The sequence below is a fragment of the Bos mutus genome, chromosome 24 (genome assembly GCF_027580195.1).
Source record: "Bos mutus isolate GX-2022 chromosome 24, NWIPB_WYAK_1.1, whole genome shotgun sequence".
Taxonomy (NCBI): Eukaryota; Metazoa; Chordata; class Mammalia; order Artiodactyla; family Bovidae; genus Bos; species Bos mutus.
The window spans coordinates 35,365,194-35,385,217 of NC_091640.1; the positions used below are offsets into that span (position 1 = coordinate 35,365,194).

Below are 20,024 nucleotides of genomic sequence, written 5' to 3' on the forward strand. Positions count from 1 at the left end.
CTGGTTGGATCTCCTTGCTTCCATGGGACTCTCAAGAGTCTTCTCCAGGATTCAGTACATGACTTCATACCTAGTTTCAGATGATCATCTTGCTCAGCCATCTAATCCATCAGCTTCACGTTTCAGTTCCTAATGAGGCACATGTCTGCTGTGGCTGAACTGTGCCAAAAGCATTAGGGTTCTTGGAGTGCGAGTCACCAAGAATTTCCTGCAAAGTATCAGGGTATTCTGAATCTTACAAAGGCAAACCTAACCTGCTGCTGCTGCTGCTAAGTTGCTTCAGTCGTGTCCGACTCTGTGCGACCCCAGAGATGGCAGCCTACCAAGCTCCCCCGTCTCTGGGATTCTCCAGGCAAGAACACTGGAGTGGGTTGCCATTTCCTTCTCCAATGCATGAAAGTGAAAAGTGAAAGTGAAGTCGCTCAGTCATGTCCAACTCAGTGACCCCATGGACTGCAGCCTGCCAGGCTCCTCTATTCATGGGATTTTCCAGGCAAGAGTACTAGAGTGGGGTGCCATTGCCTTCTCCCAGCCTAGGCCAATGTTAATCCCACCCTGCTCCTTCCTGCTCCATCCCATCTCTCCCTCATCCCTGGTGGTGAGATCCGGTACAGAGAAAGAGGAAAGGTGCCAGAGATGAAGTGTGGGAGGAACCACTGGAATTCGGAAGCTGGATCCCTTTCCCGCCTCTGGTTCTCTTGGAATCGCCGGTGGACATTCCCGTCCTGGAGGAAGTTGAAGAGATTGAATAGAAAGGGGGTGTCTTGGCTTGAGAAGTTTCTCAGGTCAACTCACAGAAAGCACAGCTAACAAACAGACCAAGCATAAATGTTGGTGGGATGTAAGGAGAGAGTAACATGGAAACAAACACATTAGCATATGTAAAATAGATAGCCAATGGGAATTTGCTGTGTGACTCAGGAACTCAATCTGGGGCTCTGTAACAACCTAGAGGGGTCGGATGGGAGGGAGGTTCAAGAAGGAGGGGACGTAGGTACACCTATGGCTGATTCATGTTGATGTTTGGCAGAAACCAATACAATATTGTAGAGCAATTATCCTTCAATTAAAATTAATTTAATTATTTTAAAAAAGTAAATGGGAAAGCAAACGAGAAAAAGAAGATACCATTTAGAAACAGAGCTCTGAGGCCTTTCAGAGAGAGAGTCAGAAACCCCATCCTAAGAGACATGTCCCACTTAATATGTCTAAACAGGCCTTTTTTCTGCGTATCCTGGTCAGTACCACCATCCACCTCGTTGGTGTTGTTGTTGTCCAATCGCTCAGTCATGTCCAACTCTTTGTGACCCCATGGACTGCAGCATGCCAGGCCTCCCTGTGCATCACCAACTCCCGGAGTTTGCTCAAACTCATGTCCATTGAGTTGATGATGCCATCCAACCATCTCATCCTCTGTCGCCCCCTTCTCCTCCTGCCTTCAATCTTCCCCAGAATCCACCTTGTTGCTCAAGCTAAACACTTAGGAGATGCCCACTCCTCCACCCTGCTCATGTCTGATCCATCCACGAGCCTTGTCCAGCTCCTCACAGCTGGCCTGATCCTGTGTCCAGTTTCTGCCCACAGCACTCCACTCCGTCAATGTACCCTTTGGGCTTGGGACACTTTGGGGAGAGAAATCTAGGGTCTTACACACCAAATGTGATCAAGAAGGGATCTGGGTGGGCTCTGAACATTCACAGCCCCTCCAGCCCATGTGTTCCTCGCCCTGCAGGCATAGCCACAGAAGGCCAGTCAAGGCTATTGTCTGGTGAAGGGCATGGCTACCCTTGATTCTCTCTCCAGAATTCCTCCTGACTGAGAAGACCCACTTTGGTCATGCATGCTACCATCCATCCCAAGTCACCCACAATGGGTCCGTCACCCCTCATTGGACCACTGCCTCCAGGATCACTTCCTGGTTATTTGTTCTTCCCCCAGCATCCAAGATGACCTTTCAAAAATATAAATCAGGTCATGTCACCACCTTCCTTAAAACTCCCCCTCACACTTAGAGTGAAATCCCGTCTTCTTGGCCTCATAGACTCCCCTGGGGCAGCCAGGAGGAAGGGCATGCATTTTCTGTGATTATCTATGGGGTTCGCATCACAGGCTTTGCACCAGACAGTCTGGGCTCAGATCCCGTTTAGCTACTTATCATTCTGTAAATTTAAGCAAGTTCCTTAAACCCCTCGAAGCCTTAGTTTCCTTATGTATAACTGGCAATGAGTTTTTGAACATCTGCTTTACAGAGTGGGTGTCACAGGGGTAATTCATGAAAAGCCCTCGTTACACTCATACTTAACTTCAGTTGATAAAAATAATCAGAATGGAAACATTAACTCATTTAAAGGCAGGCTCTGAATCTATTTATTGTTAATAAATATCTCAATCTAGATATTGTTAATCTATTTATTGTCATTTATTGGTGGTGTTTGGTCGCTAAGTCATGGCCAACTCTTTACAACCCCATGGACTGTAGTCCCCCTTCTCCAAGGAAATGACATCTCCAAAGACATTTATAGCTAGAAAATATCCAGAATACCATGTTAGGATTGTTGAGGGTATTACAACTTTAAGAGACAATTAGAAAGCACTTATTTTATGAGACTACAAGTCTGCTGAGATTTCCCCTCATTCTGAATTTCAGTCGAGAAGGAATAGGGGAAAAGAAATAAATAATAAATATAGGTAATAAATAAATCAAGCACTGAAGAACTGTCTGGCTGTGTGAAAGCCCACTCTTTATTCAGAGTATGACTCTCACCTACAGTACCCCTGACAGGCATTGTCCAGCCCCTCTATAGCTGGGGCACACATACGGTTCACAGAACCCATTATATTTTCAAGCAACAGCAATTTTTATAAGTAAAACTGCATAAAAACTAAAACTTATTTTCCTTTAATGAGTACCCACTAGTCTTTGTTTCACCCTCTGGAGCGCCTCAGATGTCATTTAAAATCTCTTCCACATGACAGCCTTTTGAATAGTTATAAACAGCTGCCTTATTCCGCACTAAGCAGTCTCTCCTATAGGTTAAAGTTCCAGGTTCTTCGATCCTTCTTCACGGCACATGGTTTCTAGACCCCATCACTCACCCTGGTCCTATTTTTCTGAGCATGCTGGTCTGTGAGCATCCCCTGTTGATCGGACTCCCCAACATACACACTATCCTCGGGAGTGGTTTTGCCATGCTAAAAGGAGGGAGTATCACCTCCTCATTTTGGATATCATATTTTTATTAATACAGCAAAAGATCACATGAGCTTCCCTGGCAGACACATTGAGTTGCTTTATAGTCTACTAAAATGCCCCACGCTTTTCATGCACACTTCCTCTAAGTCCCACCACCACCCCCCCATCAACATTTGTGTTTGGTCTTCTCTATCTACAAATGGGGATTTTCATGTCTCCCCCATACATTTCATTTATTTGGCATCTCTTTACTGTTCCAGCCTCTGCAGATCATTTTGGATCAAGATTCTCTGACCTGTTAGTTAGTATACACAGTTTCACATCACACAAGTATTGGCCTTCATCCACGTCCTCATGCTAGTCCCAGCAAAGCTGTTGAGCGGGCCCTGCCATCTGCCACTCAGCTCTGCTTCCAGGCTCAGAGGGGCTCATTTAACTATCACTCTTTATATTCACTCAACTAGCATGGCATTCACACCCAAGGGTGACTCCCAGTGACTCATGCCCTTGTATAATCCTTTCCCCTTAAATATGGAACCTGTAACCTGCTTCTGACCAACTGTATATGGCAAAGGTGATGGGATGTCACTCTCTTGACTAGGCTACATTATATAAGACTCTATCTTTGCAGGCTGGAGTGAGAGAGACTCCCTTGCTGGGTGTAAGAAACTGCAATGGTTTGAGATGGCCACATGGCAAGGGGCTGGGGTGACCTTTAGGACCTGACAGCCCATCTTACCATCCGGATTGCCAACAGATGAATTCTGCCAAGAACCTGAAGGAGTGTGAAAATGAGGCTTTCCCTAGGCAAGACTCTGATGAAACCACAGCCCCTCACTGAGCCTGTACCTGGGCAAGACCCTAAGCAAAGGATACACCTCTACTGTGCCCAGACTCCTGACCATAGAAACTGTGAGATGAGAAATGGGTGCTGTAAGTGCTGAGTTTTAGTAATTTGCTATGCAGCACAGAAAACGAATACAACCAATAAACCCATTAATTGATCATTCATCCAGCACTGATTGCTCCACCTTGTTCTGAAGGGTACCACTGCCAGGAGCCTCGCTGAAGTCCAGATATGCTATTTTTCATTCTCCTAGTTTAAACAATATACTATCTCTGTTACTGTCAGGAAATAAAATGAAGTTCATTGGCCTTCTTCTTAGTGAAGTCATTCTGATGATGATTGTTTTCCTGAAAGCTCAAAAATGATCTAATCTGGTCCAAGGACTTTCAGTTTACACAGATGACCTGGTTTGGAGTAAAACTCAGATTTTATATGTAAGTCACGTCATTTCCCTCCCCTGTGGCCTTACAGTTACTATGATGGCCAGTCATCCATTGTTCTTGGCACTTGGAAGTAGCAACCTCTTAATGGTCACTCCATGATCTAAAAGATTGAATCTTTCTTCCAAAGGAGCCCAATTTGTGGCACTGAAATAGCTAGGCACTGAAAAATTCCAAATTAACCAGTCTTTCATTTACAAACATTTAATGGAACACCTTTAAGCACTGTCCACAAATTCTTAGTTATGCTTCCCTTCTATTTCCCTTTGAGAAATAGAACTTAATTCCCCTCCCCTTTGAGTGTGAGATGGACTTAGTGACTTGTTTCTAAAGGAGAGGATATGGTGGAATGATGGTATGTGACTTTTGAGGCTAAAAGACATCTTGGCTTCCTTCTTTCTGTTTCTCTTGGATCATTTGCTCTGGAGGCAGCCAGCTGCCCTGCTGTGAGGACACTCAAGCAATTTCACATGATGAGGAACCAAGGCTACCTGCCAATAACCAACAAGTCCAAGAGCCATATGAATGAGCCATCTTGGAAGCAGCTCCTCAGCCCCAATTAAAGCTTCAGAAGACTACAGCCCCAGGGCTTCCCTGGTGGTCCAGTGGTTAATTCTGGGGACATGAGTTCCATCCCTGTTCCAGGAAGATTCCACATACCTCAGGGCAACTAGGCCCAGGTGCCATAACTACTGAAGCCCCCAAGCACCTGGAGCCCACGCTCTGCAACGAGAAGCCCATGCACCGCAACTAGAGAGGAGCCCCTACTTGCCGCAGCTAGAGAAAGCCTGCGAGCAGCAACAAAGACCTCCCTGCCCCAGCACAACCAAAAATAGATAAATAAGAAGACTGTAGTTCCAGCCATCATCTTAACTACAACCTCATGAGAGATACTGAGCCCAAACCACCGACTTACACTAAGGTACTCCCGAATCCCTGACCCACAGGAACTACACAATAATACAGGCTTATTGTTTTAAATTGTCGAGTTTGGGGGTCATTTGTTCTACAATCATAGATAACAATGTGAAGTTCAGAATTTCCACTTACCTTGCAGGATGGTAAAATTCTTGATGAGCTGACCATGCTTGGAGTCTACCAGCTTCATTTCTTCCATAATCACTGACAAGTTGGCCACTTCCGTGTCCAACCTCGACCTCATCAAATCTTGCTGCATCCTGAGAGAAACAGAATCCAAACGGATGTTGGCCAGCGTGTTGTTCAGGGAGGTCAGATCATCCGTGTGTTTGGTCAGTGTGTCTGTGCACGTGGTCCTGACTTCGTTCAGGTTGCTGGTCAGCGTCCGCAGGTAGTGGGCTGTGTAGCTGATATTACTGATGATGTTCACAATGTCTGACTCAAAGAGCTGGAAGCGCTCCTCGAGCTGGCTGAATTTGGCCGCTGTTCTGTTCTCCGCATCCCTGTGTACGTCCTGCAGGTCCTTCAGGTTCTGCTCGTTGGCTTGGGAGGCTGTGGTGATATTGTCCATCTGCCCTGTGAAGGAGCTGAGCTGGCTGTTCATGTCCTCCAGGGTGTCGTTGTTGGCTTTGGCCAAGGCGGAGTTATTGGCAGCCAGCGTCTGCAGGCTCTGCACCTTCTCCTTCAGCCAGTCCGTGTCCTTCTTGGCTTGAAGGAAGACCTGCTGTAGGTTCTGGAAGTCGTTCTTGATGCGCTGGATCGCCTGGCTCGTGTCATCCACGGAGCGCTGCAGATTCGTGATGAGGTTCCTCTGCTGCACCTGGGTTAGGTTCAGATTGTTGAGGTTCATGATGACCACGTTGTGAGAGTACATTTGGCTCTGCAGGTTGCCCTGCAGCACGCTCGTGTCCTGCTGAAGATTCGTGACGTAGCCGTTATACGCCTGCAGGGTTTTGTTGACAGTGGTGATGAGGAAGGAGTTATTCTCCAAAGTTTCCTTCAGTTGGCTCTGCCGGTCCACCAGTGCGTCCCCGCTTGCCTGTAACTTCTCCAGCGTATCTTTGTTCTTGCTGGTCTTTTCTGTGATCTCACGAAGTTGCTGACGGAGATCCAGGATGTCCGACCTGAAGGTGGAGAGTTCTGAGTTGGTGCTGAGCGCTTTCTTTCCTGTTTGGTCCCCTGGAATCAGACACATGTTACTCAGGTTGGTGGGATGGAGACGTGTTCGAGTGAGGTCACAGATTCCCAAGAATAAAATAGTTTTATTCCTAACTGGAATGTGCCCTATTTTGGACGGAAAACTTGTGTGATGTGCTCACTGCATGCATTAGTGTAATCCACATCTCTGTTAGACCTGGGTCCTCAGGAATTGGAAAGGGTGCAGAATACCAGCACAGATTAACTTGAGTGAACGCTTTTCTCATGGAAGGAGGAGGAATTTACTTGTTTCTAGAACACTAGGAAGGATGACAAGAAGGCAATAACCTTCTATTTGTTAAGTTCACCAAAACTATTCTTTTAAAAATTGGGGGGAAAATCGCGTAATAAAATAGGCTAGAATCTTGTTTCTCAAAATCACCAAAATTCTTCTTTAAAAATTTGCGGGAAGAAAAATCACAGGATAAAATAGGCTGGAATCTTCTATTTCTTAAAATTAATTTCTACAATTATTTTGTGCAGTTTGCTGCTGCTGCTGCTAAATCGCTTCAGTCGTGTCTGACTCTTAGCGACCCCATGGACTGCAGACTACCAGGCTCCTCCATCCATGGGATTTTCCAGGCAAAAGTACTAGAGTGGGGTGCTATTGCCTTCTCCGTTGTACAGTTTAAAATATTTCAAATAAGAATTTACCAAGCATTTTATAAAAGAGCCTCTGATAAAGGGTATCTGTGATTTTTTTTCATCAGGATTGATCTTCAGATTTTATTTGGTACACAATAGTATTTTTGGGGGGGAGGGGATTCAACTTCAAAATTGGTCCCTAATTTTAAAATTTTAAAGCTTTTGAATTAAATCATGAGGAAAGATTAACACACAACATGAAAGTTTAAGGTCTTTCTGGGTGAATGTGAGTTTAGAGCCATGTCATTCTTAAAAAAAAAAAAAAAAAACTGTGGTCATTTACATAGAGTTGGGTTAGGGCAGCTGTCTCCCACCTCTGGGATGTAATGTCTGAAGACCTGAGGTGGAGCTGATGTAATAAGAATAGAAATAAAGTGTACAGTAAATGTAATGCACTTGAATCATCCCCAAACCATCCTCCCTCCCACCCCCGGTCAGTGGAAAAATTGTTTTCCATGAAATCAGTGTCTAGTACCAAGAAGGTAGGGACCGCTGAGTTACAGGGATTCAACTTCATAGTTCACATAGTTCATTGCAGATTACCTAATTTTTTCAGGTCGCTTTCCACTGCTGTGAGCTTGTCATCATAGGTTTGGCGAGATGTCTCCATGCCACCTGTAACATTGTCCATTTTCTCTACAACTAAGATTTGGAAATCAATGGATTAATGCACATACCTGCTCACATTTTATCTTTCAGTTTCAACAAGAGATCATTTCATGACAGAATAAAGGAAGCAGAATAAAACAAAAAGTATAAATGAAATCAAATCTAGGGGAAAAGCCATTCTTTTAGGAAAATAAATAACATACTTGTTGCAAATCCCAATGGCAGTTTAGTTGGTTGAGAACTCTAGGTTCTTAGCTGTTCTCATGATTATGTAGTGCCTTGGGGACTCTAGAAATAGTTTAGAACTCACTAAATTTTTTTGTATTATGAAAGTCCTCAATCTGTATTATCATTTATATTAATTTCCATTTCCCTGAGCCACCAGCTGCTGCTGCTGCTGCTAAGTCGCTTCAGTCGTGTCCGACTCTGTGCGACCCCATAGACGGTAGCCCACCAGGCTCCCCCGTCCCTGGGATTCTCCAGGCAAGAACACTGGAGTGGGGTGCCGTTTCCTTCTCAGGGAAGCCCTTAATTTCCATAGGTGGAAGAATAACACTGTAATTTATTTACAAAATTGTGTCACTCAGACTCCCTGCCATTCTTGGCAGGTATGACTCACTTATCTGCAAGGAGATTCCATAGCAAAGAACACCTAGCTCAAGTTTAGACATAAAGTCCTAGTAAAAGAGATGCAAAGTCAAGGGTGTTTGCCACTTTCTGTCCTGAGTTCACCACTAAGGCCTGACAATCTGCTTCTCCTTAGTGACATGTGAATCTTCAACAGTTCACAAGAAGATGTCTAAGTGGGTTTCCAAATAATCATAATTTCCCAAGAAGACTTTTCCCCCAGCATTTTCCTGACTGTATATTACTGGAAAAGTTAGTGATGCAGTGTTAAATGAAAGCCACTGCTCTTAATCATTCTCAGAAGAATTCTCTATGGTTATAAATTTATCATTCTAAAATGTCTAGGAACTGTCTCCTAAGGCAAAGGAAGCAAAGGCAAAAATAAACAAATGGAACCTAATTAAACTCAAAAACTTTGGCACAGCAAAGGAAACCACTGACAAAATGAAAAGATAACCTACTGAATGAGAGAAGATATTTGCAAATGATATGGTTCATAGGGGTTCATATCCAAAATATATAAACAGCTTACACAACTCAATATCAAAAAACAAGCCAATTTTAAAAATGGGCAGAAGACCTGAATACACATTTTCCCAAAGAAGATATACGATGGCCAACAGGTAAGTGAAAAAATGTTCCACATTACTCATCGCCAGAGAAACACAAGTCAAAACCACAATGTCAGAACCACAATGTCTCATACGGGTCAGAAAGTCTACAGATAACAAATATTAGTGAGGATGTGGAGAAAAGGGAACCCTAGTACACCATTGGTGAAAGTGTAAATTAGTACAGCCACTATGGAGAACAGTCAGGGGGTTCCTTAAAACTAAAAACAGAGATACCACATGATCCAGCAGTTCCACATCTGGGTATGTACCTGAAGAAAATGAACACACTAATTTGAAAAGATATATGCACTTCAATGTTCATAGCAGCAATATTTGCAATAGCCAAGATAAGGAATCAACTAAGTGACCATCAGTGGGAGAATGGATCAAGAAGATGTGGTGCATATATACACAATGAAATATTACTCAGTCATAAAAAAGAACGAAATTCTGCCATTTGCAACAACATGGATGGACCTGGGGGTATTGTGTTTAGTGAAATAAGTCAGACAAAGAAAGATAAATACTGTATAGTGTCACTTATATGTGGAATCTAAAAAATAAAACAAGCTAATATATATAACAAAACAGAAACAGACTCACAGACACAGAGAACAAACTAGTGGTTACCAGTTGGAAGAGGGGAGAGACAAGAGGGGTAGGAGATTAAGGGATACAATTATGAATAAAATAAAAAACAAGGATAACTGTAGAGCACAGGGAAATATAACCATTATTTTGTAATAACTTTAAATGGAATATAATCTGTAAAAATACTGAATCAACTATGTTTGACACCAAAACTAATATTGTCAAATATCTCCAATAAAAATGTAGAAACAAATCAAGTATAAAAAGTGAAAAAAGAAAAAATTAAAAGGATAGCATGTCAAATAAGAGTGTCTCTCTCCAGAAGTGACTCCCATGAAATCTAACCTCCAGCAGCTTGAGATCAAGGCTGACTGTTCCTCTTGGTATTGACAGCTTTTGAAAAAATGACGACTCATTTTTCAAAGCATGGCTATGGTTTACATATTACTTGTAGGCTAATGGATCCAGTCTATTTTATTCAGCAAGCCTTCCAGCCATGCAGGACCACGTGAGAAGATTCTTGGAGCTCTCGTCAAGGAGCAGATGTATGTTCCCAAGCATCTGTGTGACCTAAAGTGAACCAGCCCCAGGGCTCCCGGCACCTTCCCTGGAGAAGCTGCTTGTGCTCCTCCCCAGGCTTCTCCAGTTCAGTCATAATGAAATGTGTGGCTTGCATCAAACACTTTCTACCCCAAGCCTTTCCATGCATGCTTCTCCCCACCTAGAATGTTCTTCCCAGGCTTCTTTCCCAGGCTAAGCCCTCCCTGCTCTTCAAGACTCAGCTGGTCACATCCTGTGGGAAACCTACGCTGAAGTTTATCTTGCTGGGGGTCTCTCTCATGATCACAGGACTCCCATCATGGTGTTGTCATGGTTTCGCTACTCCAAGACCCCTTGCGCGCGTGTGTGCTATGTCACTTCAGTTGTGTCTGACTCTGCAACCTATGGACTGTAGTCCACCAGGCTCCTCTGTGCATGGGATTCTCCAGGCAAGAATACTGGAATGGGTTGCCATGCCCTCCTCCTGGGGATCTTCTCAACCCAGGCATTGAATCCGAGTCTCTTACGTCTCCTGCATTGGCAGGCGGGATCTTTACCACTAGCGCCACCTGGGAAGTCCCCAATACCCCTTAGGGCAGGAAAATTGGTGCTGGTTTTATCCCTAGCTCTTAGCTCAGTGTGTGGCGCGTAGTAGGTATTCATCACAGATTTATTCATTACGTTGTTTATTTAAATAAACATGCCTGCTGGTTGCCGAGGCCTGTGGAAAAAGAATCAACTGAGCTAGAGGTTATGCAAACAAACATACAAACCAACCCAGGGAGGCCTTGGCATTGGCAATGAGCATGGCATTTAGTTGAATAATTATCTTTTTTTTTTTTTTCCAAAAAATTATTATATAGACCCAGAGATACAGTTAAAATAATCTGAGGGTTGTCTGATAGGCATGCTTATTCCTAGAAACTCCAAAGAACAAAATGTTTCATCTGCATTTTAGCAAAGCTAGCCTTTAGAAAAATAAAACATGGAATGTTTACAAGCTTAGGTTCAGTTTTGATTCTCAAATCAAAACACAAGCCTCAGTCTGTCCTCAAACCACACACAGGGACCTTAAGTCCTGCCCCTTTTTCCTGGAAGCCAGAGAAACCTCTGAATATGTTGACAGGCAGTCATTTTCAACCCTCTCTAATTTGTCTTCCATTTTACTTTTTAAAAACCCAGAACTGTCATAGACAGATCATTCAGGTTTGTATAGAGTAAAAGGAATAAATACATCCACTTAAAAAATCTGTTAGGTTTCTCTTTGGTGCTAGAAAACTCTTTGCCCCGCCCACAAGGGCTAATGAACTGGCTGTAGGCACCAGGGCGGTGTATCTGTGTTTAAAAATAGGAGTTGGATATAAAGCTGCAAACTTCAGGGTTGCAAAGCTGGCAGCTTGCGACTGCTTAAAAATGCTAGACTGATGGAGACCAGAAGTAACACTTGCTGTAAAAATACACAGCATTTTCACCAGTTTTTACTCTTAACTCATTAGCACAAATTCTCAGTCAGGAAAATAGTGGCAGACATCCTCTCTGACCCTAGAAACTCCCCGTCTTTGGAGGGAGACCTCGGTGTGTAGATTGTCCTCACATGAGGAAAACAAACAGGGAACACAGAAGGGTCCAAGCAGTCTGTTTTTTAACATGGTCCCCTTTATTGGAAAGTGTTTCTTGACAGACTTTTATCTTCAAATATTACTTTAAGTGTCATATATATGAAACATTGCCCCTCTTCAAGTACCCTCAAAGCTCAATTCTCTAGGATAATCCAACAATAACACCTTTTCTATCAAAGTGCTTGGTTTTTTTTTTAAAGTATTTTAAATTGAAGGATAATTGCTTTATAATATTGTGTTGGTTTCTACCATATATCAACATGAATCAGCCATAAATATATATGTGTCCCCTCCAGTGTTTTTAAATTTTTTTAATTTCTTTACTTTTGGCTGCACTGGGTCTTGGTTGCTGCTTGTGGGCTTTCTCCAGGTGCGGCAGGTGGGCTTCTCGCTGTGGTGGCTTCTCTTGTGTGGAGCATGGGCTCTAGATCACAGGCTCAGTGGTTGTGGCACACGGGCATAGCTGCTCCACTGCATGTGGGATCTTCCCGGACCAGGGATTGAGCCTGTGTCCCCTGCATTGGCAGGCAGATTCCTGACCACTAGGGAAGTCCTATAAAAGCCCTTGATCTGGGCCACTAACCTTTTCCTCCCTTGTCTTGCTTCCACCCATTCTTTAAGGTCTACTCTGAATCTCACTGGCCCATTGTGCTAAGCCTTCCCTGATGATCCGATTCCACACCAACAGACCCTGTATCTGAATGGCAATAAAATCAGCCTCTACAGATTGCCTCACTCTTTCCAAGATGTATCACATCATCATTGCGGTTAATCCTTATGACTGCTATTTCACACGTGAAAAAAATCGAGGCCCAGAGATGTCCAGTAACTTCCTTAGAGTCACACAGCTTATAAGGGACTAAGTGGGATTCCAGGCCAGGAGATCTAACTCCAACATCCATGCTTACTCTGTAATTCCACTTTGCCTCTCATTGAGTATTTCTTCTTCCTAAATATGGTTTCTTCCAAGAAAAATCCCTTGAGGATAAGAATTGTGTCTTTTTTCTTGTTAAGAGGACCAACTCATGGTCTGCTGGTCTTTTTATTTTTAATATTTATTTTTTATGGCTGGGTTGGGTCTTAGTTATGGCACGTGGGCTCTTTGTTATAGCACACAGGCTTCTCCCTAGTTGAGTTGCGTGGGCTCATTTGCTCCACAGCACGTGTGATCTTAGCTCCCTGACCAGGGATTGAACCTGAGCCCCTTGTGTTGGAAGGCAGATTCTTAACCACTGGATGACCAGAGAAGTCTCAGGACTATGTCTTCTTTATCTTTCTTTTATATTCATCATTCTTAGAGGTCTACCAAATACTTGTCATGTTTGGGGCAAACATGGATGTGGAAGGTCCAGAGATATATAGCTCATGACCGGGCCTCCGGGACAGGAAAGGAGAATAGAGTCCTGCCTGGTGCTCACGATGATGTCTACCAGTTTGACTGTAGGAAACACAACCCTTCATTGGTATCTGGAACTTCCCAGTAATACCAGGTACACTCCCCTGGGATGTAATAAAGACATTCCTACCTTGAACACTATTTCAGGTTTCATTACAAAAATCCTGTCTGGTGGGAAGGTGTTATCCTTGATTCTAACAACATCTACACAGTGTGTTCTGATGCTCATTTGCAAGCTTGATTACCCAGCTGTAATGCTACCCTGCAGAACTGAGCAGCAAGACAGACATCTGTGACTAGGAATGTTGTATTAGAGGAGGTTCTTACTGAGGAAGATTCAGATGTCTGTCTGTCTTCTTTAGCTGAAATCCCTTAAGGTAGCATCCAGCTGGGCAGGACCACAAAATAAGATTTTTCCTGTTCAGGGAATGTTCCAGAGAAAAAACAGCCCATAACTTAGAAGGTGGCTTCTGCCTGGACGATAAATAGTCCAGGACAGAGGGTGCACCAAGCTGTAACCGTCCAAGAATGGGCTTTTTGTAAGGTGGCTGACATGCTGCACAGTCACCACTAGCGTGCTGAACCTGTCTGGGTGACTCAGCAATTCTCTGACTTGTTCAGCAAATTCTCTGGAAGGAACTTAAGTTATATCCTAACTTGTATCTGCATAAGTGACATAAAAAGAGAACTAAAGAACAGTTGGGGCATCCCTGGTGGCTCAGATGGTAGAGAGTCCACCTGCAATGTAGGAGATCCAGGTTCGATCCCTGGGTTGGGAAGATCCCCTGGAGAAGGGAATGGCAACCCACTCCAGTATTCTTGCCTGGAGAATTCCATACACAGAGGTGCCTTCTGGGCCACACACAGTCCATAGGGTGGCAAAGAGTCAGACATGACCAAGTGACTAACACTAACACACATACACACAAAGAACAGTTTTAAAGAAAAAGCTATGGAGATGCTTTTGCAAACCCTGATAAATAATGGAGTTTCTGTTTTATTTCCTTCCAACTTCTCCTTCAGAAAAACCTCTTCCTTCACTGAATATCTTTTTTTGTTTCTTTCTTTTTTTTTTTTTTAAAGTGGAGTGAGTTTCTCCAGACTTCAAAGGGATGTGTGTGAAGGAAGAACTTATCTTTCTGCCTCTTACCATGTTGGGTCACCAGAATCTTATCAATAAGAAAGAGGAATCACTGTTCAAAGTAAAGAGAAAACACATCTGGAAAATATCAGTATTTGAGTTCATCAAGTATGTGTTTAAAGACAAAAACTGCATGTTGTATTATCTTCTTTTTGTCAGTAGACGCCTGAGGGATGGAGGCCTTGGAGTACAGAAAGAGGAATAAGAACATGGTCTTGACTCTGACTTGTCTCACACCCTCAATCTCATCCTCCTTTATCCTGGTGAGATACACCCAGAGCAGGCCAAGCGATCTTTGGGATTTTAAGCTTTCAGGTAGGGCCCTGAGTCGCAGCAATTGCCTTAGAGGTCACCGGGTAGTGATTGATTGCCTTTATAGAAGTCAGTCATAATTTACAATTCAACCATCCATCCATCTTCTCGTTAATTCACTCAGTAAACTTTATTGGGTCCCAATTATGTAGTATGAGCCACGTGCTAGTAGGAGATTTAATAAATAAAAGATAGCCTCTTGTCTTCTTGGAGCTTACAGTTTGGGTGGTGGGACAGACCCACTGGCCATAGTGATATAGTGCAACAGGGACTAGGGTGAAAAATGATGCCATGGGGACCAGAAGGTGGGCACCCAACTCAGCTCTCAGGGACTGCTTGTGGGACACGTGTCTGAGGGAGACACGATGGGAAAGAAGGAAGAGAAAGTCATGAGAAAAAGGTGGAGAAGAGGGAAAATGTGTTCCAGGCAAAGGGACCCACACAAACAGGCCAGAGCCGTGGCCTTTCCACTCTCATAAAAACAGAGGAAATATCTGTACTTTAAAAACAAACAAACAAAGCCCCCTCCTTTGGATCTATCTGTATAATTAAAGATTCTAGACTTTTTATTTTTTTCCCCAGAGGTAAAAATGACAAAATACCACATAGAGGTATTTCTTCAAACCTTTCTCATCTCTGTTTACTTTCGTGACATCACATAGAGCCCAGCCTTAAAGATACCAGTTAAATGACGGTTTGATTTCAAGCCTCTTCTTTATTTGAGTTCACTAGGGAAAGTTGTGGAGAAGTGAGTAATGACCTCAATAACCTAGTAAAGGAAGGTAGCCAGGCTGAGTTGCCTAAGACATAAAACACCGTCCTTTTCCCCATTGGGTTTCCTCCCCCTCCTCCCCCTCTCCTGCCTTCGCTATGATTTAATAGCCTTTCTTAACACTTGCTCTGTTAATCCTGGGTGAGATTAACTCATTGCAACTGGATAAAAAGGCCTGGTAATTTTCCATATTTCCACTGCCCAAGTTCATCAGTCAACACGCTATGGGAACACACACAATTTTCCATGGAAATAGGTTTAGAAGTGGACTCCATAAGCCTTGACTATATTATTTTTAATATGTTTTGCCATTCTCATGGCTAGAACTGTAAAAACAGTTATGAAGAAGCAAGGAAGAGAGAGTTCTTTGGACTGCAAGGAGATCAAACCAGTCAATCCTAAAGGAAATCAACCATGAATATTCATTGGAAGGACTAATGCTGAAGCTGAAGCTCCAATACTTTGGCCACCTGATGCTAAGAGCCAACTCATTGGAAAAGACCCTGATGCTGGGAAAGACTGAAGGCGAAAGCAGAAGGGGACAACAAAGGACGAGATGATTAGATGGCATTATCAACTCAACGGATGTAAGTTTGAGCAAACTCTGGGAGATAGTGAAGGACAGGGGAGCCTGGCGTGCTGTAGTCCACGGGGTTGCAAAGAGTTCAACACGACTTAGCAACTAAACAACAAGGAAGAGAGAGATTTAGCCGCTCTACTGGGCCCAACCCCAGAACAGGTGGCTCAGTTATATCATCTTTGCTCATCCCAAGCACCTTGAAGAATGACACCATGACTGTCATTTTACAGGTAAAAAGTCAGTAACACTGAGAGGTTACAATTCATACCCAGGTTACACAGCCACACAAGGACTTAGCGTAATTCCTGGCATGTCAACGAGCACTTAATAAACAGTAGCAATTGCTCTTCAAATGGTGGACTCAAGAACTGGACAGGGACCATTCTTATTCCAGTACACTGTTGTCTCAGGAAACCACTAAATCCTGGGAGGACAGTGGGAGGAGTTACAAGTTGGAGGGAATTCACTTTGCATCTTTCTGTCCCCAGGTCAAATCGATGGGGCAGGGAACAGAGATGGGAATGTGTGGAATTCTCCACTCTTAACCTGTCAGGGTAAAGATGAGCAGACCCCATGTCTGCCTCTCTCACTGAAACCAGACGACACGTCTGTTTCACGTGTCTCTGTAAGGCTTCCATGGCTGTTTTCTATAAGAGGGTTTACATAGTTCGTGACTCTGAATCAGGACACATTCACCTGTGGTGTCTGGAATGCCCGTGGGTGGTGGGGAGAACCAACCCACTTTATCTGCAAGTCTGGGGGATTCGGGCAAAAATCCTGCACCAATCTTAAACCAGACATGTTCAAAGAATGTCTGATAAGCCGTAAAGCACAGCTGACATGGTGCTGCCATCTCTGTGTTTCATTTCTACAGGGCAGTGTTTTTCTGGAGCTAGATAAACAACAGTGACCACAGTAAATGCGCTGAAGAGGAAAAAAGGGAATTATAAGGCCAGTCCTCGGGTGACGTAAGTCGTGTCTCTGGAGGTCTTATCCTCTGTCAATAGAGTTTTCCTGTGTGCTGACTCCAGGGTTTTTGTGGAGCCTCTTAAAGGTAAGATGAAAAAAGGCAGAGGAAGAGGGAGTATCTGGAAATAAGTAGGAAAAAGCAACAAAGAGGGAAAAAAATTACAACTCATAAAAGGACCATGATTATGGTTGAAATGACTCAAGAGGAATTGCTCCTTCTATCCTTTCAGATTCCACAGCTATAAGAAGCTCAAGACGTAAAGATGGAGCTTCAGAGGTTTAAGTTTTGCATCTGAATTGTATTAATGAACTCCTTCATGCCTGCAAATGTACTTGTGTTTTCAGGTGTAAATGAAGGAAAGGAAACTTGCTTTTTAGAAGGAAAAAGAAAACAGTACTTACCTTTGTATCCCAAAATGGCTACTGTGATGGTAAGCAAGGCACACAAAATGTATAACAGTATGATAGAAAGCTTCAGTGCCCAATTATTTTTACATTTGGTACATTGTGTTCCTTCTTGAATACCTGTAAGAAAAGGCAAATCTTAACAACAGTAATCAAAAACACCATTTCAGAAGTAAAATTTTGCATTTTGGTTTAAATACTATAAGAATATAGTTTTCACATATGCCTTTCTATAGGTTGAGTGGTATTTTAAAATCAAACATACTCACCGCTTGAGCAACACATTTAACACAACTTAAATATTGCCATTATGTTATTATAAACATATTTAATGCCTTGAAAATAGCACAGAACTTTGTTTCATAGAACAGTTTCCAAATCACATTCCATTATGATAAGATCTCTATATGACAAAAGACTTAAAACACCCAAATCTACCTGTTTCGGCCACTGTTGCACCAACAGTAATTCAAACACAACTAACCAAAAAAAAAATAAATAAAAGGGACTTTTCCCTTGACATTTGTTTCAGCGGTGTGCTTGAGTTAATTCCTACTGTTTTCAAGAGTCACTTGTCAAATTGGTAGGAATTTGGGGAGCTGGTTGTTAAATTGTTGGCAGCTTGAAATCAACCCTGGAGGGACTATTTACACCATGGAAATTTGCAAACACTATTCATAATGCCTTCACACATCCCAAATTGGTTTACCAGCATGCCACTGGCTATAATATAGTACATAACTTAATAATGTACTATAACTTACTATAGCAGAAAATATAGGTAATTTTAGGATTAAAATGCTCAATATATAGCCACTTTTGTACATTACATATATGCAGGAAACAGACACCGACCCTTATTTATCACAGTGATATGAATAACAACTAGGGAACAACCAGAAAAACCAGACATTTCTGATGGGAAGAGGTAAATTTTTATTGCTCACAGTTGAACTGTTTGAAAAACACTCTAGTCTAAGTGGTAAACCACCATCACTTCTGCAAGGGACTCCAGAAACTAACCCATAAAAAGGAAACTTGCCATAGTTTTATTAGAAACACAGAAGACAAAGGCTCTGGACACTTTAATGCGAAAATCACATTGTAAGGCATGTCGGGAAGGTCCTCCTCGCCCTGACTGGTTTTCCTATGTGGATCTCACTAATAGCGTCCCCCAGGAGCAATAGCACATAAAGGACTGATCTCCTAGAATTGTGCTCAATAACTTTTGATGGATAAATTGTGAAGATTAAGCCACAGCCGAAGTTCCTCCCCTTTGGTTTGTAATTTTACGCCTAGTGCCCTTCTTCAGTGAAAAGAGTCCTTCAGCTGTGTTTAATGCAAAATGATGAGAGAAACAGCATAGAACAATGCCTCAAATTTAACTTCCAGGGTTTAACCAATTCCTCCAGTGTTCTGGGTTATACACCCAAGGGGTGGGGGGCTCAAGCTCGCTCTTCCATGGCTTAGAGAAGTGATTCATGGCTTAGATTCTTCACCTTTCTTATTTCCATCCCTCAATACTACCACTATCCCATCCCACTGGATTCACCTGAAGGGCTCGTTAAAATACAGCCTTTCTAATTCAGGAAGTCTGAGAAGATGCCTGAGAATCTGAATTTCCACCAAGTTCCCAGGGGCTGTGATGCTGCAGGTCTGGCCATCGTGCGTTAGAACAATGCTTCTCAAGAAGTGCTCACAAATCACGTGGAAATGCAGATCTGATTCAGTAGGTCTGAGGTAGGAGCCAAGACTGCATTTCTAACTAGGTCTAGGAGATGCTTCACTGGAGGAACACATTTTGAGGCACTAAGGTTTGTTTTAGGAGATGGTTGTGCTGGATCAACCTTTGGTTAACCAGTCCCTTGAAGGTGAATCTGTAAAATGAGACGCATTGATCAAACAGACCTAGAGCTAACCAGCTTCTTAGTATCGTGTTTTTCTCGCTTCTTTTTCTCCTTTCCTTTCCATTCTCCTTCTTCCATCGCCACCTGGATGTTTCAGGGCCACCTCCTGTGTCCAAAACTGACATCGGTACCAGTCCTGCCAAGCCAGGTCTCCAACTTCCACCCAACTTACTTATTTCCATCCCTAAATACTACCACCATCCCAATCCTTCAGGTACTCAAACTCAGACATCTTGAAGTCTCCTCTTATAATTATTCTCTAATTCAATCAACCATCAGATATTTTTAATCTTCCTATAGATATTTTTGTCATGATCATCTCATCTACAGTTTATTGATGTTCACTTACTGGCAACCTGTTCCAGTATTCTTGCCTGGAGAATCCCATAGACAGAGGAGACTGATGGGCTACAGTTCATGGGATTGTGAAGAGTTAGACACAACTGAGCAACTAATACTTTCACTTTACTGCCTACTTGGTGCCAGACTCTGATCTAGGGACTTCACATAATCACCTTTCAAGCAGGGAGCAAGAGCTGAAAATGACATCCTATAAACATCATAGCTAGGATTTAAACCAGGGTCTGTCTGACTCCAAACGGCATGATATCTCCCCTACGTCACGGTGCCACTGCCTCTCTGGTCAAGCTTTCCTATCCATTTCCACGGCCCCAGTCCTAGTGTGAGATCTTCTCATCTCAG

At 43.0% G+C, this 20,024-nt stretch overlaps 1 protein-coding gene across 1 annotated transcript in view; it reads right to left on the bottom strand.

Annotated features, from left to right (window-relative positions):
- Positions 1 to 20,024, bottom strand: part of COLEC12 (collectin subfamily member 12) — a 184,559-nt gene that overhangs the window by 22,332 nt on the left and 142,203 nt on the right. The window contains exons 3-5 of the mRNA XM_070361815.1: positions 17,413 to 17,535; positions 7,784 to 7,882; positions 5,531 to 6,577 (exon numbers count right to left, since the gene is read on the bottom strand). Coding sequence (XP_070217916.1) covers positions 5,531 to 6,577; positions 7,784 to 7,882; positions 17,413 to 17,535 — 1,269 coding nt within the window. The remainder of the gene's footprint in view (positions 1 to 5,530; positions 6,578 to 7,783; positions 7,883 to 17,412; positions 17,536 to 20,024) is intronic.